The following is a 21,862-nucleotide window of genomic DNA, read 5'->3' as shown; positions in this document are numbered from 1 at the left end:
AATATAACCCTCATACTGCAGGTGGTGGGCCAAAGCTATGTGTGAGAAAGGCTGGTCTAAGGCCACCTAATAAGGAACGGCTGCTACCTGACCCTCTCCGCAAGTGATTTCTGCTGTGCCTTACTTATTTGTAGCAATTGCTTTGTGGCAGCTTTGCAGCCATTTACAACATTGTGTGTCAGCCGAGATAGCCGTTCCAGCCAATTAGCTACAATCCTCTGCAGTACACAGGAATATACGAGGCTTCACAATCAAAGTCTGTAAGGATTAAGGAACATCCGGCTATAAGGAACTTTTTTAAACACCTTCTACATTTTGCCAGGATTTTGCAGATTAATGGTTAATAAATATTTCATGGATAAGGACAGAAATATCTATTGTTGTGTTACTCTCACAGCACAAATTCTGTGCCAGAACTTCACCTTGCATGAAGGAGCCCTTAAACGACACCGTCTCTTTGAGAGGGAGGTCAATTCTTCCCAAAGGCTGAGCTGTTTCCCTTCAACTGACATTAGCACATAAGCCATAATAACATCGTCCAATTCACTATGTGATCCCTGATGAGCTGGCCTGGCTTGCCTAATTATTCCCAGGAAGAAAATACTATTTTATAACAACAGAGCTTAAGCAGCAGTAGTTTCAGGCAACAAAGAAGAAAGAAGACAATGAACCAGGTCAATGTTTGCATAAGGGGAGGCTGAGATTTGGGAAATATTTCGGTCCCCGAAACCCTTTTTGGCCTAAAAGATGAAATAGACAAACGTTCAGTGTTGCCCATTACTTGCTAGCAATATGCTGCATTTTCAGCAACATCTGAAAATACTGTCCTTAGATCTTGCGGCTCTCCCCTGGAATCCCCATATTAGAGGTAATGCACTCTGCACCGCTTAGGATCTATTCTTACTGCAGATTGTCCAAGGCTGCATGGACCTTGGCACTGAAATATTTGCTGGAGAACTTAAAATATCAAGGACAGGGGCATTTCTTTATTATCAAATGGTGTTTTTTGAAAATTAGCTCCAGTTATTGAGTAATACACTGGAATTAGTCAAAAAGCAGAGGGTGACTCCACAAAAGAGGTTTTACATGGCTGACAGCCCCCGTTAAGAAGAAGAAGAAGAAGAAGAAGAAGAAGAAGAAGAAGAAGAAGAAGAAGAAGAAGAAGAAGAAGAAGAAGATTCAATTTATATACCGCCCTTCAAGACAACTTAATGCCCACTCAGAGCGGTTTACAAAGTATGTCATTATTATCCCCACAACAATAATCACCCTGTGAGGTGGGTGGGGCTGAGAGAGCTCTGAGAGAGCTGTGAGTGACCCAAGGTCACCCAGCTGGCTTCAAGTGGAGGAGTGGGGAATCAAACCCCGCTCTCCAGATTAGAGTCCCACACTCTTAACCCCTACACCAAACTGGCTCTTGGTTATTATTGTGCTTCAATTCCAATGGTTAAGGAAAAGTTTTAAGGCCTTAAGGGCAGTGCAGAAGCAGAGGTCCATGTTAGCAAATGACAGCTCGTTGGCTTTTCCGATGCAAATGCCTCGAAATAATTGAGCTTGTGCCTCATTAGGCACGGAGCAGAACTGGCTCTCTCAGCAGACAGATTAGGGAGGTGAGGCCCGGGCTGTCCTTTCTCTTCCCCACTGATCCGTCCCTCCCTTCTGAAGCTGTGTGGACTATAATAATATCAAAGGTTATCCCACAATGGGGATATGTGAAGCCCAGAGGGAGGGACCAAAGAGGACTCTCACCAGAGGATGACAGACTGATGACGCTGGGAAGTTCAGAAGCACCTTGTGAAAGCCAAAGGCCTCCCCAGTCCCTGCCCTCTGCTTCTCCAGGGGTATACTCCCCCTGAATATGGAAGTTCTAGTTAGCTGTCCTAGCCTTTGGGAGACCCTTCCTCCATGGATTTGTCTTCAGGTGTGGCTATGGGTCATCTGCCAATTAAAGATCCAGAGGAGTTAGCCGTGTTAGTCTGTAGTCGCAAAATGGTAAAGAGTTCAATAGCACCTTTAAGACTAACCAACTTTTTTGTAGCATAAGCTTTTGAGAACCACAGCTCTCTTCATCAGATGCTCTGACTAAGAGAGCTGTGGTTCTCAAAAGCATATGCTACAGAAAAGTTAGTCTTAAAGGTGCTACTGGACTCTGTACTATTCTGCCAATTAAACATACTCTCCTGCCAGACACACATATCAGAAGCTTCTCACGGCTCCTGAACTGAAACGAAGTGAGGAAATATACAATCTGCAAAACAGTCCTGGACTGCTATCGAAGGCATCTGCTAGGCTCAATGAAGAAACACAGAGCGCCCCCCACCCCCCCACCCCCCCCGACCATGTCTGATCTGTCAAACCAGCTCCTGGGTTTGGAATGAGCAACCCAAATCTGGGGTTTATTCTTATCCTTGGCTCTTTGTCCTTCCAGGCTCAGCCGCCATTCTATTTAAATCCCTTTTAAAATGCTTGGGCTCTGGCCCTGGAATAGCTGGCATATTCTCCCTCCCTCTTTTGTTTGGGCCCCCTCCCCCTGCGCCTTTCTCCTGCTGGGAAGGTGACACGCGGCCATGTCATATTTTCTCCCTCCCTCTCCAGCTGTCCCTTCCAGCCACCCCCTTGCGCCTTTTCAGCCCCTGGCAGGGAGCAGCAGCAGCCGGGAACCTGCTCCACCTGCAGCCACCTGCTCCTGTCCCCCCGCCTGCTCCTGTACAGCATAAGGCGAGCTTTAGCCCAGAGATAGCTAGGATGGCTGGCTAGGCCTCTAAAGCCCCTGTGAATTCGCATCTAGCTATGGAGGGATCCAGTCCAAAGGAAAGGCAGCTGCTCAGGATATTAAAAATTATATTTGAAAAAAAAGTGAGATTAAATTTTCTTTTGACTGCAAAAAAAATCCGAAGTGCCCATCGGGAAGGACACTCTGTCTGAAAGCCGTTTTGAATAATGTGTGTGTGTGAAATTCCAATGAAGTAAGTAAGCCGCAAAAAGCATACGGTAGTCTTCTGTGCACATGCATATCTAGGTTAAACCATTTGTGACCTACCAGAACAGCACTTAAAGTACCTATACCTGGTCACCTTAAGAGGATTCTTATGTACAGCATGCCATCACGTAAGGGGGGGGTTGTTTTTTGTTTTATTTTCAAGCCCCCATTGGCTTTCAAAAGCCTCAGACACACAAAGAGGGTCAAAATTGCTTAATATGATAAACAAATTTTGAGCCCAGGAGGAATCAGAAAGCACCCCCCCCCAAAAAAGCCTAAAGCTCCAAGCAGACCAATTTCCACTACCTCTATCCCTGTTTTTTTCTTCTTTTTTGTAACTGATCAAGTTGGGATAGAATTAAACGTCGCAAGGAAAAGATTCACAACCTCAGTTCCCCTTGTTTAGTTATGGGAAGCTGGGAGGGCATTTGCCAAGGAACATTGGGGCAGGAGAGTGAAGGAAGTGCCCCCTCCCATGCAGTGGTGCAAATGTTCTCCCAAACCAGGCATTTCCCCTGTATGAACTCAGTTTGGACTTTGCCCTTGCTGAGATAGTCTTGTTTGGCCCTTGGCTAAATCGCTGATCTTATAGCATTAACCTGCAATCCATGTTACAGCAGTAATGGTGCTGTCTAGAGGCGGTTCACGAACCAGCGGTTCGTGGGAGCTCATTTCTCACGAATTTTAGCCCAGTTCTGACGAATTTTAGCCCAGTTCGTTTGATTCGTATTTTGGTTCGTTGCTGCAGACAGCCTGGCGCCAATCAATCAGTTTCCTAGGCAAAGGCGGGGTGGGCTCTCTGCAGACCTTCTGCTGACCTTCTGCTGACCTGGAAGTGACATTTTCACAAACCGAACAAACCGGTTTGCGAACTGGGGCAAGTTTGTGAAAGTTCGTGGTTCGTGAAACGTGATGAACCACAAACCGCACAGTTCAGAATTTTCCTGGTTCATAGCCATCTAGCAAGATCCGAGTCCTGTAGCGCCGTAAAGACCTACTAGATTTCTAAAGAGCTCTGACTCTCGAAAGCTCATACCCTGGAAATCAAGTTCACCTTTAAGGTGCTACTGGACTCAAATCTTGCTCTCCTACTACAGACTACCCGCCTGAAACTACCTTACAAGGCTGCTGTAAGAATTATTGCAATTGCGCCCAATTCCTTATACTTTTTAAGGATTCCAGGCACTATCGCAAAAGATGGCTTCCTTCTTTTATATCAAGGGACAGTTTATTTATTTAGATTCTGCCTCTGAACCTAATTGTAACCAAGGCAACAGTTCTGATTTTTCAAGACCTCCCTCAACATCATCAGGTCTGCTCAGATCAGGAAGCAGCGGACAGGATGCCTCTCCTTTGGAAGATGGAGCCCATTTTTTGAAAGCCTCGTTATGGCTCGACCGGACCAGGCTCCAGCCCTTGCCAGTTGTAACCGCTCCCCCGTCATCAGATCCAGCAAGCTCAGTACTGGAAGAAGGCAATTGGGCATTGTGCAATGTGCCATCTCGTATGTCTGGAGGAGAAGAGTGACCATGGAGGAATTGGCCTTCATATAGACAGTGGCCCAGGAACAGAAGCAGCTCGAAAGCTACCCTCTTCAATGGCGAGGAAGAGACTGGGGAGGGGGTACAGCCGGAGCAGCAGCTGTTGGGCCGTGCCTTCGTTCCCATCACGTGCTTCTTCTGAGACAGCTGCAAGCAAAGGATGGGACCAAAGGGCATTGTTTTTGCCACGGGTGTCACCTTCAGCCCCCTTCTCCTACCGCCTGGTCTAAATATGGGGGGAGGAGATGCTCGGGGACACGGTAGACGAGCTAAAAATATAAGCAGAAGAATACAAAGATGGCCTTGCTCAGTTAGATTCAAGGCCCGCCTGCCCCATGCGGCTTTCTGCCTCCAACTTTGCCCAGCCAGAATTCTGCTTTTGAGAAGCCTGCAAGCAGAGCTCTGTAAGGAGACCCATCCTCTCTTCTGTCTCCCCAGCAGAGGTATGCTGCATCTAAACATGGAGGCTTTTCTTTTATAAATCATAGCCAGTGAAAACCAATCCTGCCTCTCAAATACTTTGTCTCTCTAAACCTTTCAAAGCTACTTATACGAGTGGAATTTGAAAAGTACACAGGGTTGCCAACTTCCAGGTAGGGCCTGGAGTTCACCTGGAACTACGATTGATCTCCAGACAATAATGATTCATTTCCCAGAAAGAAATGGCAGATTCCGAGATTGGGCTCTATGGTATTCCATAGAGCCAAGGAGAAATTAAACTCCTAGAGCAATCAAATTTCCACCAAGCTTCCTCCCATCCAGACACCATCCCCAAATCTCCAGGAATTTCTCAGTCCAGAGTTGGCAACCCTAATAGGTGCATGAAAATGCTCAGAAGTGATGGACCGAAGTGCAGCTAAGTCAGCACTCTGCTTCTTACACAGGACAGCTCTTCAAGTTCAAGTTCAGTGATGTTTCCACGTAGCCGTAGTACCTGATTATTTACTGTTGTAGATTGAACATGGAGCTTCCATTGAGCCACCCAGGTCAATAGCTACTTCTCCACCATGCATTTGCCAGATCCTTAAAAAAATGCCATCTGAACCAGCGACCACCGTGAGATTCACAAATTAAATACATCACTGAGAAAAAGCGCTTCCTTCTTTTGCTTGCCGAGAATGTACGGCCAGCCAAATTCAGTGGACAGTCCTGGCTTGTAGCATTTCGAAAGGGAGAACGAAAGCAAGAAGACAAGTTTCCATCCCCAACTCTGTACAGTTAATAATGTTGAGAATATGGTCCCTGTAGTCTCCACCCTGTCCTTTTCCTCCTGTACCACCTTAGCCATCAAACACGTGCTCTTTCTCCGAATCCAGTTTTTAAAAAACATTTGCAGTAAAAGTGCTTCCTTAGCTATAATGTTTCTATCCTGCCTGTTTCCATCAATCCAGAGGAGTTAACCGTGTTAGTCTGTAGTTGCAAAATAGTAAAAAGTCCAGTAGCGCCTTTAAGACTAACCAACTTTATTGTAGCAGAAGATGCATCTGACGAAGAGAGCTGTGGTTCTCGAAAGCTGACGACACATCTGATGAAGAGAGCTGTGGTTCTCAAAAGCTGATGACACATCTGATAAAGAGAGCTGTGGTTCTCGAAAGCTGACGATGAATCTGACAAAGAGAGCTGTGGTTCTCGAAAGCTGACAACACATCTGACGAAGAGAGCTGTGGTTCTCAAAAGCTGATGACACATCTGATGAAGAGAGCTGTGGTTCTCGAAAGCTGACGACACATCTGATGAAGAGAGCTGTGGTTCTCGAAAACTGACGACACATCTGATGAAGAGAGCTGTGGTTCTCGAAAGCTGATGACACATCTGATGAAGAGAGCTGTGGTTCTCGAAAGCTGACGACGCATCTGACGAAGAGAGCTGTGGTTCTCAAAAGCTGATGACACATCTGACGAAGAGAGCTGTGGTTCTCGAAAGCTTATGCTACAATAAAGTTGCTTAGTCTTAAAGGTACTACTGGATTCTTTACTATTTTGCTACTAGAGACTAACACAGCTAACTCCTCTGGATGTTAAAAACATGGCAGCCAGAAGTCTCCTTCAGTACACAGAACTATCATGGGTCTTTGGGCCCCAGCCTATGTAGAAGCAAAATGGATAAATCCTTGCACTTTTAAAATGGCCACTTTTCTCCCAAGAGCTCGGGGCAGAATACGTAGTCCCCCTGCTCCCAGCTGTATCGCCGCACAGCAAGCCTGTGTAGGAAAGCTAAGCCAGTGTGACCGGCCCCAACTCAGGTCTTTGGCACAGGGGTGATTTAAGCCCAGCCCTTGATCTGGCATGTGGACCACCATGCCAGACTGGCTCTTCCCCAAGTGCTCCCAGACATAACATTTGTGGGTCATTTGTGGAAGAACAACTTTGCTACTACTTTGCACTCAGAGATGCCTCTCTACCAGAACCAGGCCAATGACCACAAGAGAGGAGGCAATGACTGAAGAAAACTCACTGAAGAAGACCCCTTGTTATCTTTCCACGCAGAGCTGACCGGAAACCAGACATATAGGAGGAAGAGGAAGGGCAGTCTTGGGGTGAAGGCTTTGTGGAGCAAGCCTCCTGCAAAGCCCCTCCATTCATTTTCGTAGCTCCATCCTTGGTTCCATTCTTTTGTCACACAAGGGGGTGACAGAATGTTCAGATAGACCTAGGGTTGCCAGCTCCTGGTTGGGAAATTTCTGGAGATTTGGGGGGTGGAGCCTGGAGAGGGCGTAGTTTGGGGAGGGGAGGGATTTCAACTAGCTACCCTATAATGCCATGGAGTCCGCCTTCCAAGGCAGCCATTTTCTCCAGGGGAACTGATCTCTGTTACCTAGAGATCAGTTGTAATTCTGGGAGATCTCCAGCCACCACCTGGAGGCTGGCAACCCTAGACAGACCATTGGAAACCATCCTACTACATAAAAGGCAAGCTGCATTTGTGACAACTCACTTTTTATCCACATGCAGGTGCACTCGGACCTCGAGGCCATTGCAACGCATCCGCTTGCCGCCAGGAGGGGACCCAGCGAATCGACAGTCTAAGCACTCCTCCCCATGCCTCCCCTCGGCACCCTCCCGCCCTGCCCTCCAGATCGCTGTGAAGTGCCCACTTGCTGCCAGGAGGAGCGCTTAGGCTGTGGATTAGCCAGGTCCCCTCACGGCAGCAAGCGGGCGCTTTGCAGCGTCCTGGAGGCCAGAGCAAGATGGCACTGAGGGGAAGAAGAGCAGAATGCAAATTAATCTTTGCAGAGGCACATTGCCGAGAGGAGGCCTGCCGAACTGACAGCCTAAGCGCTCCTCCCCGCACCTCACCTGAGGGTCGCTGAGGCGAGGGCGGAAGCCCCGGCCAAGTTACTTCCCAATTCCAACAAAATCTTTATTAAAAATGCTATATACAAAGAAATCTTTCAACATTGATGGCTGATTGTTATGTTTTATGACATTTTTTAAAAAATGACCAAAACCAGTTTTCTAGAGCCTGTTGTATTTTTCTCACACAACGGGCTTCGTTTGTAGTTTATTCATATCTGCACACACGCGCACACACACACACACACACAAGAACAGGTTATTAAATTTGCTTTGGGTCCTGTTGCCCCACCCTCACTCACGTTTGGGACAAACTGACACCCACAGGTGCCTGGCTATTCTTTGACCGCTTCACAGAAAGAAATTGCCTGGACATCTTCATTGGAGACCACTGCCTGGTATTGGAGAAGCTGCCTGGTATGCCGACTCTAAGTACCTTGGAGGCCCCGGGTCTCACATGTCACCACATGACAATGAACTGTTGTTATTTAAGAAGCAAGAAAGGAGAGCAGAGGGGGGCGGTGAAGCTCACCTAGTACAGCCAAAAGTGGACATGGGTTTATTTTTAAACGGGGATGGGCTGTATTTATTGTCTGGGCTACCAGAGCCCCAGGGGCAGCGGCTGCCAGATTCTCCTCGCAGAAATATCGCGGGCTACGCAACTTGGTCTGAGCAATGGTGAGTAAAGGGATCTAAGGTTATTGGAGGAGGGGGCAAATACTAGATGGTGCTGAGCAGAAATCAGCAGAAATCTAGAAATGGATGATTCTTGTAAAGATGGGAGTATCTTTGCCAGCCATCAATCCTCAAGAGACATGAAATGAAACTGTGGGCCACCTTCTATTGGCCAGAAGTTTCTAGAGTCCACAAAATGGGCAATAAATAAGCTGTGGTCTGTAGATGCTTTGCTGGGATCCAGGCTTGAGAAGCGGGGATTCTCAGCCAAGGTTTTTTAAAAAGTATTTAAGATATTTGCATCCGTGTGCTTTGCAAATACACTCCTAATGTGTGTGTGTGTGGAGAGTACCCTCAAGTCATAGCTGACTTATAGCAACCCCTGATGGGATTTCCATGGCGAGAGACTGACAGAGATGGTTTGCCGTTGCCTGCCTCTGCAACCCTGGTCTTTCTTGGAGGTCTCCCATCCATTTACTAAGCAAGGCTGACCCTGCTTAGCTTCTGAGATCTGATGAGATCAGGCTCACCTGGGCTATCCAGGTCAGGGCATGCATTCCTAACGTAGCTGTCAGATAAAGAAGTTCAATCAATAATCCTCAGCAGCCAACAACGAGATCAATGATAAAACCATCATAAAGTAATATCAATAAATAATGCAAGCAGCCTTCTTTCATTAAATGCTCCCCCAACCACAAAAAACAACAATCAGCGATAAAAGAAACAAGCCAAGAGATCAGGACAAACAAAATCAGCAGCCAAACCTTTTTTTAAAAACTCAACTTGGACACCGTTCAGCCAAAGGGGATCCAATCAACAAACAGCCTGGGAGAAACACAAAAAACGTTTTCACCTGGTACATAAAGCTCATCAGGCACAGTATCAGATTAATCACTGTGGGGAGGGACTTCCATCATCAAGGTGTCATAGCAAAAAAGGCTATCTAGGAAGCAAGCCCTCTCAATCTCTGTCAGCAAGACCTAGTCCGAAGTTGATTTAATGGAGAGCAGGATGCAGTTATATCAGTATTGCGAAAGTCCACTGAAGGATTTGCAGCTAACCACCAGCACTCTGAAGCAGAGATGCGGGCTGGAAAATACTCTGCTTCTTAAATTTCCTGTGGAAAACTTTCCGTTTCTAAAGATTGTTTCATAAAATTGATATCAATAAATGAAGGCCCCTGCCAATACATTGTTAGACAAGCTTGGCAACTTCACAACTGATATAGATCCAGAGGAGTTAGCCGTGTTATTCTGTAGTTGCAAAATAGTAAACAGCCCAGTAGCACCTTTAAAACTAACCAACTTTTTTGTACTATAAGCTTTCGAGAACCACAGCTCTCTTCGTCAGATGCATCGTCAGCTTTTGAGAACCACAGATCTCTTTGTCAGATGCATCTGATGAAGAGAGCTGTGGTTCTCGGAAGCTGATGATGCATCTGATGAAGAGAGCTGTGGTTCTCGAAAGCTGATGATGCATCTGATGAAGAGAGCTGTGGTTCTCGAAAGCTGATGCTACAATAAAATTGGTTAGTCTTAAAGGTGTTACTGGACTCTTTACTATTTCAAAATTGAAAGGGAGCATGTAGGAAAGTATATACATATTTTATTGGTTTATAAATGGAAGGAGACGAGTAAAACTACATATATGTATAAGAATCCAAATTTTAAAAATCAGGTTATTATGAATTCATTTGATTGGTTGTGCGGGTCAAATCAAAGCCAAAGCTAAATTCTTATTTCCACTTTTTTTCTTATTTTTTTCTTATTTCCACTTTTCCTCTCTCATGATGGGAGCGATATTGTTTCCCTGATATGTTTCCCTACCCTGATATGTTTCCTGGGGGTAAAGTGTAGATGACTGGGGAAGGTGATGGCAAACCACCATGTAAAAAGTCTGCCAAGAAAACGCCATGGTGCGACATCCCCCCATGGGTCGGTAATGACTCGGTGCTTGCACAGGGGACTTTACTTTTACCTTTACCCTGATAAGCAACTAACAAGAAAGGCCACAGGGGCCACAAGACATTTTACATAGGGATGTTCAAGTGTAGGGAGACGCAGAGGGCTGTGAGAGAATCTGTCTCCTCCAGAGTGATCTCCGCCGGCTCTGGCATCTCCCCCTCCAGAGCCTTTGCCTTGCTGAGGCTCAGTTAATTGAAAGTTTTAAGCAGTGAGGGTGTCAGGGTAAAAGGTCCAGAAAAGGAGACAGTCCAGCATACCAGAGGCGGTGGAGGGCTATGACAGAATCCGTCCCCTCTGGAGCAATCTCCGCCAACTCTTTCAAAACTATGCTTCCTGCTAACATTGCGTCTCCTGACATGTGAAGAACACGTGTCAGAGGTCTTGTGTAGAGACACTCTAAGGTGCCACTGGACTCAAATCCTGCTGTTCTACTTCAGACCAATACGGCTACCCAACTAACCTTTCTCAGGTTGCCACCCGTCTACTCTCAGAGCGGAACTACAAGTGTCAAAAGGCACAGGTTGGACATTTGTCAGCTTCCCTCAAGTTCTGATGGGAAATGTAGGCAGCTTGGCAGAATGTTGGACAAGTGACCGTTGAAAAGTCCATTGGACAGCAGTCGGAGAGCCAAGCTGCAAGACCAGGATGCCTACATTTCCCATCAAAACTTGAGGGAAGCTGACAAGTGTCCAACCTGTGCCTTTTGTCACTTGTAGTTCTGCTCTCAGACCAAAGGGCTACCCAAAACAAGGCCTCCAAAGATAACCAGATTCGATGGGTAGGATCATATGGAAGAAGGCACGTCCTTCAAGTATGCTGGCCCCAAGCTGTAAGAGGCTTTAAAGGTCAATGCCAACACCTTGAATTGCTTCTGAAGCAAACTGGGAGCTGAGCCGATGGAACAAGACTGGAGGATATGGTACCAACGACCCACTCCAGCCAACTCTCCGGCTGCAGCATTCTCTACCAATGGTAGCTTCTGGACTGCCCGACATAGACTGCATGTACCACCGAGTCATTTTCTTCCTAGTCGAGTCAGTTCAAACATTTGTTGCTACTGAGACGTAAAATTAACATGGGGTACTTTTAAATGTTTACTGATTATAAATCAAAATAAACACGCTGAATCAGATCCTCCTCTATTTTGAGCACTGGAAGATTTACCAGAACCTTTCCCAATTCCTATTTTTCTGAAAACCCACACGGCTGCTTTTGAATTGTGTCCAGAAGTTAATTGACAGGCAGTGGGGTTTTTTTGCTGAAACTGGGGAGGTGCTTTCCTCGTCTCTTATGCCAGCTGCCGGTCCTCCTGCTGTGTTTGGCACCTACTGGAGCTTCAGAACAGCCTTAAAAGGCAGCACTCGTGGACATTACGTTGCAGTAGTCTAGCCTGAGTGCAACAAGCGTGGTCAGATCTTGCCTTCTGAGGAAGGGCTGTGCCAAAGCTGGCCCAAGGGGCTGTACTACCACCTGTAGGCTCAGATCGAGGGCTTTTTTTTCCGGGAAAAGAGGTGGCGGAACTCAGTGGTGGAACTCAGGACTGCACAATGACGTCACTTTGGGTCAGCTGGAACAAGGGGGGAGTTTTTTAAAGTTTAAATTGCCCTCTTGAAAATGGTCGTATGGCAGGTGGCTGAGCGGCGTGGAGGGCAATCTAAACTCCCCTCTGTCTGGAGATCAGGGGGCGGGGCCACCCGCCATGTGACCATTTTCAAGAGGTGCCGGAACTCCGTTCCACCATGTTCCAGCTGAAAAAAAGCCCTGCTCAGATCTAATAGCACCCCCCAAACTGTAAACCTGGGGTGTTTTCACACTTCTTACCAGCCACAGAACATTGTACAAAGCCCCTGTAATGACAGCGTCTTCCTGGCGCAATTTCCCATCATAACTCCAGTTCTCGTGCAAAATTGCACCAGGAAGACGCTGTTGTTCCGGGAGCTTTGTGTGATGTTCCACGGCCAGTAAGAAGTGTGAAAACGGCCCTGCTGTCTTTAAGTGGGTATGACTCTGGTGTGTCTTTAAAATAAAAAATATCCAAGAAAATACAGACAGTAGCATCGCATTTTAACTATGAGTGATTATGTTTGTCCATTAAGTTGCAGGCGATCTGAAATTTCCTTCGGTCTCTCACAAAATCTACACGGACAGTATGCCAAAATGCAAATCATACCATTAGTTAAAAATGCAGGTGATTAATTTGTTGAGCCAGAGAGTGGGCTCTCTGGATTTTTTGCAACACTTAGAACAACCGTCTGCGAGAAAGCAAGACGACTGCTGTCCTCTTCTGTCAGGCCCTTTGATCAAAGACGGGAAGGGGACGGAGTTCGAGGGCACAGCAGTTGCTTTGCACACAGAAGGTCTTGGGTAAAGTCCTCACCCTGTTGTCCAATTGAAAGCATCTCCGTTAGCCGACCGAGCTCTGAGTCTTCGGTTAGCTGCTGTAAATGGTACTGGCAGCTCAATGGAGCCAGGGCCTGACTCGGTGTAAAATGATTTTGTGAATTCATCTGATAAATAACACGCCCCCCCTCTCCCCAAATAATAGCATCCTATTTGAATTCCTCAAAGGCACCCAAGAAAGCTAAGAAGAGGTCCGAAGGAGCCAACTCCAACGTCTTCTCCATGTTTGAACAGGCCCAGATCCAGGAGTTCAAAGAGGTACGTAGGGAGACGTGGAGAATTCAAAGGCAAATGTGATGCCTGAAGGGCAGGCCCCAAAGTTTTGGTGAATTCCTCTAATAAAGTGTTGGGTCCAGCAGCACCTTACAGACCAACAGGATTTTCAGGGCAGACGCTTTCGACCATCAAAGCTCCCTTTGCCAGATACTTAAAACAGGAGAATTTATCTGTATATATGCTGTCTGTGACAGTGCAGGGTAGAGCTTTTGTAGCAAAGGGAGCTTTGACTAGAAATCTGACCCTGGAAATCTAGTTGGTCTTGAAGGTACTGCTGGGCTAGAATCCTGCTGTTCTACTGCGGACCAACAGAGCCGTCCGCCTGAAACTATCTAATAAAGTTGTTTCAGCGAAACGATTAAGAGTGTGATCTGCAAAGCAGGGGGGAGATTCTGATGCAAATCTGGCTTCTACCGCAAACTCACGAAGTGACCCCACATCTACTAAACCCAAACACACACACACACACACACACACCCTGTGTCTCCCCCATCTCTAAAGAGCTCAGGCCAATATGCCTGGTCTCCCCTCCTTTCGTCATAATAACCTTGCGAAGTAGGCAAGGCTGAAAGATAAGTTGCTGACAGGCCCGAGGTCATCCAGTGAACAGAAAGACCGAGGGGCTTTTCCCAGGCCGGTTTTCCTCCAAGCTTCCTCACATCCTCCATTTCCATTTGTTGTTTTCCTGTGCTTTCCTAGTTGTTTCTGTGTGCTTCCTCAGACCACCTTTGGTCTGATTTGAGAAAGTACAAAGAAGGTGAAGAAGCTGGGAGACAAAGCACTCCAGGATGGCACCCAAACTATGGAAAAACCTCCCTAGGAAAAGCCCCCAAGTCTCCAAGGACAAAGCCTAGCACATCACCAGCTCTCTGGAAGCACAGGCAGGCTGAAGGCAGCCTCAAGGGGGCCCCATAGAGAGAATGCTGACCAGTTTCTCTACCATGCCTGGAGCAAGCCAAACCTGGGATGATGCCACATTCTGGGAGATTAAGGCTTCTAAAAGCCAATTAAAAGGGACTTTGTTTGGGCTTACTGTGAAGCCGGGGCTCAGCTCTGGAACCTGTTCGTAAATGCTTCTGAACTTCACACTGGAACAGAGGAGCCGCACCAATTGCGATGGATGACAAAGACCACAACGGCAGCAGTAGGCTGCGTGCAAAACTAACACACAAGTGCAATCTGTATAAATTATGTAAATCTGGAGGATTCGCTTGATTTTCTTTTTGCAAACAAACGTTGCAGAATAAATTGGGCAATTTGTTCGGGTTTCGCTAGGTAACGCGCTGTGAGTTCTACTGGGCCTCAGAGCCCCGTCCTCATTAGACCTGGAAATCTTACAAATTCAGCCACATCTCTTCTGAGATTTCATCAAGCAGCGCTTGCACGCACAACCATAAGGACTTACATTTTAAAAATGCAGAACTCCAGATTGGAATTCTGACCTAGAACTCTGCCCTGCCTGGCACAATGTCACAGCATACATACAGATAACTCCAACTATATATTATCTTCTCCTGTTTTAGGCTTTTACGATTATGGATCAGAACCGTGATGGCTTCATTGATAAAGCAGACCTGAGAGACACATTTGCGGCATTAGGTAGGCGAAGAGGAAACAGGAAGTCTTTGCAAAGCATCTGAAAGCATCTGAAAAGGATGTGGAGGGAGGGAAGAGAAGAAAAATCATTTGTGAGAAGTTCACTACCACCCCGCCCTCCAAGATTCACTTGTTATTGATCTTCTGCTACTCCCCACTTCCAATCCCTTCATGTGGGAAAAATATTTTCTGCAAATTTTAGAATGTTAGAGACATCAAGGTGTAAAAACTGCTGCAAAACTTCTGTAACAGATATACAGAAACTTTGAGAGGCAAAAGATCTGGGCTGCAGACATTTGGACATTCAGCTGTTTAACATAATCTAAACTTGGACACTGTCACCCACAAAGTCAATCTTTGGAGGGTAACCTGTCCAAAAAAGAGTTTCTCAGACTCTGTAGAGCAAGTTTGGTGTAGTGGTTAAGAGCGGCAGGACTCTAATCTGGAGAGCCAGGTTTGATTCCCCACTCCTCCACTTCAAGCCAGCTGGGTGACCTTGGGTCAGTCACAGCTCTCTCAGAGTGCTCTCAGCCCCACCCACCTCAGGTGGTTGTTGTGAGAACAATAATAACACACTTTGTAAACCGCTCTGAGTGGGTGTTAAGCTGTCCTGAAGAGCGGTATATAAATCAAAAGTTGTTATTGTGGAACAGATGGTTTGTAGGGTCTCCACTCATGTAACCCTATTCAGCACTTCCAAGCAGGTGTGTTTTTGATAACTGCTAGAAGCCTAGCTCTTTGTGTCTTCACTCCCCAAGAGGAGATGAATCTCCACAAGAGAGAGGCCTTTTCAGTAATGGTACCTAACCTATCTATGAAACTTCCTCCTAGCTTTCTTTTACCCTCTGCCTGCCCTTCCAAGGTTCAGCTGCCAGGGGAAGGCGTTGCTACTCTCCCAGGCTTGATTATAACGTGTGTTTAATACACAGAATTTTAGATCTGTTCACTAAATTAGTGATTAATTGATCCTTTGTTGGCTCTCAGCTCTCACTTTTCACATTGAATTCCTCAGAATGTTTAGATTTTTTAGCCTGCCTTTGATTAGCAGCCCACCGATTGGTCATTGGATTTTTAGAACAGTGTATCTTGGAGTCCCCCTTATCCCACACCGGCTCAAAGTGCCAAGGGGGTGGCAACGTATAACTTACCATCCGTGGCTGCCGTACGGCTGAGTGTGTTGGGCTGGGGAAAGCAATGGTGAACTGCCCTGTAAAAACTTCACCGCGAGGCTCTGCGGATCTCTCTCGACGCGCTATAGGACAGAAAGGCCTGGAGGGGGACGATCTACGGAGTAGCCGAGGGTCAGACACGACTGTGTGGCTTGGATCAGATCGGTATCTTGGAGTATATTTGTGCACTATGTTTAAAAGCGTTTTTAGCGAGCCTCCCGGAGAACGCCATTAAGGATGTGTCTAAAAACCATCATTGAGTCACAAAACGTTGAGTTCTGTGGTGCTGATTCGTCTCTCTTGGTAGGGCGTTTGAATGTGAAAAATGAAGAACTAGAGGATATGGTCAAAGAAGCTCCTGGACCAATTAACTTCACTGTGTTCTTGACCATGTTTGGAGAGAAACTCAAAGGTGAGTGAGGAGCTGCTGCGTGTGAACGCGCCTCTGTTTTCAAAGAGCCCAGCGGCCCCTCCTGGGAAAGCCAAGGGGCACTACTGCCCCAGCCGAATTTGCAGGTGGAGTAACTAGCTTAGTCTGACCCGGCTGAGAGAGAACCAGCAGCTCCTATGGGATGCTGTGCTTCCCCAGTTTTTAGTCCAAGGAAGAAGGGCAAGTCTGGAAGGTTGGGGAGGGCCTCCGGAGTAAGGATAGAATTATGTGTGGTAGGGAGAAGGTGCCCTGACCTGGACAGCCCAGGCGAGCTTGACCTCATCAGGTCTCAGAAGCTGAGCAGGTTTAGCCTTGGTTAGTAATTGGATGGGAGACCTTCAAAGAAGACCAGGGTTGTGATGCAGAGGCAGGAGATGGCCAATCACCTCTGTTAGCCTCTTGCCTTGAAAAGCCCACCAGGGGTCGCCATAAGTCAGCTATGACTTGAGGGCACTCCCCACCATGCCTGCAGCCAGCCCAATCTTGGAAGCTAAGCCTGTTTGTGGGGAAGGAGGGCTATAAATCGAACCAATCCTACTATATAATTAGCATCTTTCTGACGATGCACTTTTATCCTGGTGGGCCTGCGTGGGCGCACGAGGATAAAAGGGCGCCGTGGAACGCCGCCTCTGGCAGCGGAGGGTCAGGCGAGTCTGCCCGGCTTCCTGCCGCTGGGCTACGTAGCCCAGCCAGAGGAGGAGGGCGGTGCAGGAAGAGCGACGTGCCTGCAGGTGGAGCCCAGGCAACAGGGCGTGACTGAAGTACCCTCTGCCCTGGAAGCCCCACTGCAGCCTCGGTGTGCGGCTCTCGACGGAGCCGGGGCGACGGGGCATGAGCAATGCGTCCTCCACCCTGCGAGGCCCACTGGAGCCGCAGTACGCCACTCTCCATGGGCCTCGCCGCCCTGGGAGCCCCGCTGGAGGTGCAGCATGCCGCTCTCGGTGGGGACAGGGTGGAGGCAAAGCACCCGTCACCCTCGGAGCCCCACCGGAGCCACGCCGCTCTCGGCGGGGATGGGGCAACGGGGCGTAGGCGAAGCGCCTGCTGCCCTCTGAGCCCCGCTGGAGCAGGGCCACGCCACTCTCGGTGGAGCTGGGGTGCAGTGCGCCCTGGCTCCAGCAGGGTTCACAGGGCTACCTTGCGTCTCAGCCGCGGCCCCTCCACCTGCCAATCCTCCCCAGACCCCTCCTGCCTCTCAGCCCTCCTCAGAACCCCCCCCCTTGCTAGATGAGTCTGTGGTGGAGAGTGCCCTCAAGCCATAGCTGACTTATGGCAAGTCCTGGTGGGGTTTTCATGGCAAGAGACTAACAGAGGTGGTTTGCCGTTGCCTGCCTCTGCAACCCTGGTCTCCCTTGGAGGTCTCCCATACAATTACTAAGCCAGGCCGACCCTGCTTAGCTTCAGAGAGCTGATGAGATCAGGCCCACCTGGACCATCCAGTTCAGGGCACATAAGGCTACCGGGAAGGATATAATCAAGACTTTCAAGTGTAATTGCCAGTTTGGTGTAGTGGTTAGGAGCGCAGGACTCTAATCTGGAGAGCCGGGTTTGATTCCCCACTCCTCCACTTGAAGCCACCTGGGTGACCTTGGGCCAGTCACAGCTCTCTCAGAGCTCTCTCAGCCTCACCCACCTCACAGGGTGTTTTGTTGTGGGGATAATAATGACATACTTTGTAAACCACTCTTATTGGGCATTAAGTTGTTCTGAAGGGCGGTATATAAATCGAATGTTGTTGTTATAACTTTGAGCTCTGAGAGGGGGAGGGCAGGTTAGGTTCTTCAGAGACACCGTAGGGGCCCTTAGAAAGGGACGCATCCTGACCATTCCCCCTCCCACCAGAGAAAGGGCCTGAAAGCCCCATTGTCGCAGCGTCCAGTTCCCTTCTCACCCCCAGCCAAGAATACACCCAGGTTTCTCTCTTAGCAATTCGGCCCAGATGGGACAGCTTCAGCCAAATCTCTCCCTTCCCTGATTTGTGGGGCGTTCAGGGAAGCCTCCATAACGCCTTGTACTTCCCAGGGTTCTTTCTAAATTCCAGGTGCTGATCCGGAAGAGACTATTCTGAACGCATTCAAAGTTTTCGACCCCGAGGGCAAAGGCTTGAAAGCAAATTAGTAAGTGTCTTCTGGAGACTCAACCTGAGGGGATCCTAGGGTTACAGTGCCTGGGGAGGGTGGAGTTTGGGGAGGACGCTCAGCACGGATGTGATGCCATAGTCTGCAGCCCAAAGCTGCTATTTTCTCCAGTGGAACTGATCTCTGGAGTCTGGAGATTAGTTGCAATTCTGGGAGAACTCCAGGCCTCGCCTGGAGGTTGGTAACTCTAGGTGGTCACTCAAATAGCAAACAGGCATAGGATCCTGTCCTCACCCTCCCAGTCCAACCAGTGGGTCCAGATCCCAAATGAGTCTGCTCTGTTTGTGTGAAACCAACCCTGCACAGCTCCAAGTCGTCCTCCTGGATGGGTACACGCTGCCCCAGCAGATTCATCGGGGGTGGGGGGGCTTGTAACATGGAAGGGGGTGTTCGTCCCAACGCTGGTCTGCTAAGATGTCCCGAGACAGGGCTTTTCTGGGGTGAGCATCTTCTTTCCTAAAAAGTAAAGGTAAAGGTAGTCCCCTGTGCAAGCACCTGTGCAAGCACCAAGTCATTACTGACCCATGGGGAGATGTCGCATCACAACATTTTCTTGGCTTTTTGTTACGGCGCGGCTTGCCATTGCCTTCCCCAGTCATCTACACTTTACCCCCAGGAAACTGGGTACTCATTTTACTGACCTCAGAAGGATGGAAGGCTGAGTCAACCTTGAGTTGGCTATCTGAACAGGCAGAATGAGGTAGCATAGAAACATCCTAAATAAATAAATCGGGGGAAGGCTCCCCACACCAGGGAAATGTTCTGCTGTTACTGGAATAGACCCACAAAATTCATCTCTGATGGCTGACACATTTTGGAAGCTACATTTTTTTCCTCGACGTATCCTATTTTTCCATGGTGTCCTGCTGCAGCCACTGATCCCACATACACACAGATCAGGTTTAAAGTAGGCGCATTGAATAGTGACTGTTTGACCCAAGAGACTGTTTGACCCAAGAGACTTCTCTTCACCCCCTCTCCCGTGCTTTGTTTGCAGCATTAAAGAGATGCTCATGACGCAAGGAGAACGGTTTTCAAAGGACGAGGTAAGTGTATCCTTTCCCACCAAGGACATGTCTGTACTTCAGGCACTGAATAGGTTTAATAGTCAGTTCCTCTCCCTTCCTCCAAGGAACTGTGGGATATGAAGTTTTGTGATGAGAGGCTATGAATTCTCCCACACACACACACACACCGGAGAATTTTTATTAATATTTATTTATTTACAGGATTTTTTTTCAGCTGGAACATGGTGGAACAGAGTTCTGGCGCCTCTTGAAAATGGTCACATGGCTGGTGGCCCCGCCCCCTGATCTCCAGACAGAGGGGAGTTTAGGGGCAATCTCAACTCCCCTCTGTCTGGAGATCAGGGGGCGGGGCCACCAGCCATGTGACCATTTTCTCCGAGGGCAACCCACTGAGTTCCACCACCTCTTTTCCCAGAAAAAAAGCCCTGTTTATTTACATCATTTATAGTTCGCCTTTCTCACTGAGACTCAAGGCGGATTACACGGAGTGAGTTAGTACAATCAATATCACGACATTTCCGTATACATGCAGTTTGTAAAACTGCATCACTCCTGAGCCACAGGGCCTCTTTGACTCGAGGCACCTTCATGGTGAACGTATTTGCTGCAGCAGAAGCTACTGTGGGTTGGACCCCAAGTGAGCTTTTGCAGTGGTTCACACAAGCATTGGCTGCTATGAATCTCCCAGATGCCACAAGGACTCCCTTTTGTTGTTGTTGAGACAGATAATTCCTCTGGAATATATTACCCATTAGGAGACAACAGCAGAAGCAGCATCAACTTAAGAGTTAAATAGTTATATGCACATGCTCTGAGCCCTGCCAATTAAAAAGTCCCCATCAATTAATCAGCAAAAGGTTCATAGATCCAATGCAACCCTTAGGCCGGTTTACAGTGTGCAGCTCTAGCAATACCCATACAATGCAGTTAAAACTTAAGAACTCCCTTCCTCATCTCTCTCTTGTAACAGGTAGACCAAATGTTTGCCGCTTTCCCTCCAGACGTCACTGGAAACCTGGACTATAAGAATATCGTCCACATAATCACACACGGAGAAGAAAAGGATTGAAGCAGGAGGGTGTCGGAGTCCGCAGTCCACACAGCAAGAGGCGCGCCCCGTGTTGACTGGCGCTGCTTCCGCTGCCCCTCTCTGGGCCTATCCGGGGTGTTTGCCACCTGAACGTTGTCGTCATTCTCATGTTTCTCGTCTGTCTTTTTTGTAGAGGAAACTTGGCTGTAACTGCAGAAATGTGTTTCTAACGTTGCATCTGTATTAAAGTACTTTTCAGTTGGTGAGAGAGAAATCCAAGCAACCAAATTGTGATTGGCTGAACTGTGTTTTGCGGGCAGGCAAAATGAGCTCACGAAGGACTCCTGAGGCGGACTGAGCAGGAAAAACCAGCTTCTTCCTCACGGATCAGTGCCAGCATCCACTGAGTCTAGCAATTGGCCCAGTAAGATGCTGGCTGGAGTTAGGATAAGGTCCATTTTCGCACTGCTTACCGGCCATGAAACATTGCGCCGAGCTCCTGGAACGACAGAGTCTTCCTGGTGCAATTTCACGCGAGAACAGCTGTTCTCGCACAAAATTGCGTCAGGAAGACACTGTTGTTCCAGGAGCTCGGCGCAGTGTTCCATGGCCGGTAAGCAGTGTGAGAACGTCCCATGTGCCATGCCACCCTGAGATGCAATCCCAAATAGACCTTTTCACTCCCTCTTGTATTTCTGACAGGGAAAAAAAGCTAAAAGGCTTACTCTGATGAGAGGTGCTGCCCCCTGGTGTCTATGGGTGAGAGAGCAATGCTTGGTGGGGAATTGCAGCAGTTTATGCATTGCATGCAACTTTTCTAGAACCAGAAAGCTGCTCTAATGGCATTGCTGAGAGAGAAATGAAACCGCTCTGTATCTTGGGGGGGGGGGGGGCTGGATTCCTTTTTCTTGATGCTTGTCTACTAAAATGGCTTTAAACCAATAATTCTTTTCTTGATGTTTGAACGAGGTAAAACGTATTCTGGAGAGAAGCATGCCTTTTTTACGTTACTGCAGCACAATCGGTTGTAGAAAACATGCCTCCACTACAGACATGTTTATAAATCCTCCTTCTTCACTGAAGAGCTCAGAGCAGCTTCTGGTCATGGGCAGCTTATAAAATGACAAGTGCTTCCCGTTGCAGCTAGTAAACCCAGAATAATTACATTCCGTACCTTCTCGCTTTCAAATGGCGCCTTTGCTTCAGTGAAAAATTTGGTATCAAGACCTGCCGGGATCCATTTTTCAGCAATGAGGCAGGTTTGGGGAGGGGCATGCTTTGAGGGTCCCAGGAAAACGCTGTGCAGCAGGGTACCTCCCAGGCATGGCTGCAATGCAATTAG

General features: G+C 47.9%; 1 protein-coding gene across 1 annotated transcript; it reads left to right on the top strand.

Annotated features, from left to right (window-relative positions):
• Positions 1 to 8,399: 8,399 nt before the first annotated feature.
• MYL2 (myosin light chain 2) lies at positions 8,400 to 20,799 on the top strand. The gene is made up of 7 exons (XM_054996270.1): positions 8,400 to 8,492; positions 13,022 to 13,111; positions 14,653 to 14,728; positions 16,202 to 16,306; positions 18,366 to 18,441; positions 19,460 to 19,508; positions 20,461 to 20,799. Exons 1-7 carry the CDS (start codon positions 8,490 to 8,492, stop codon positions 20,557 to 20,559), a joined length of 498 nt encoding a protein of 165 aa, XP_054852245.1. The 5' UTR covers positions 8,400 to 8,489; the 3' UTR covers positions 20,560 to 20,799.
• Positions 20,800 to 21,862: the final 1,063 nt, after the last annotated feature.

The sequence above is a fragment of the Eublepharis macularius genome, chromosome 13 (assembly GCF_028583425.1).
Source record: "Eublepharis macularius isolate TG4126 chromosome 13, MPM_Emac_v1.0, whole genome shotgun sequence".
Taxonomy (NCBI): domain Eukaryota; kingdom Metazoa; phylum Chordata; class Lepidosauria; order Squamata; family Eublepharidae; genus Eublepharis; species Eublepharis macularius.
Note: the sequence above shows the minus strand (reverse complement) of the source record. Positions and strands in the feature narration are given on the sequence as shown.

Bases quoted from the DNA above. Each gene is read 5' to 3' on its own strand.
- MYL2 (XM_054996270.1), top strand. The intron at 13,112-14,652 runs GTACGTAGGGAG...CTCCTGTTTTAG, and splicing joins AGATCCAGGAGTTCAAAGAG to GCTTTTACGATTATGGATCA. The intron at 18,442-19,459 runs GTAAGTGTCTTC...CTTTGTTTGCAG, and splicing joins AAAGGCTTGAAAGCAAATTA to CATTAAAGAGATGCTCATGA.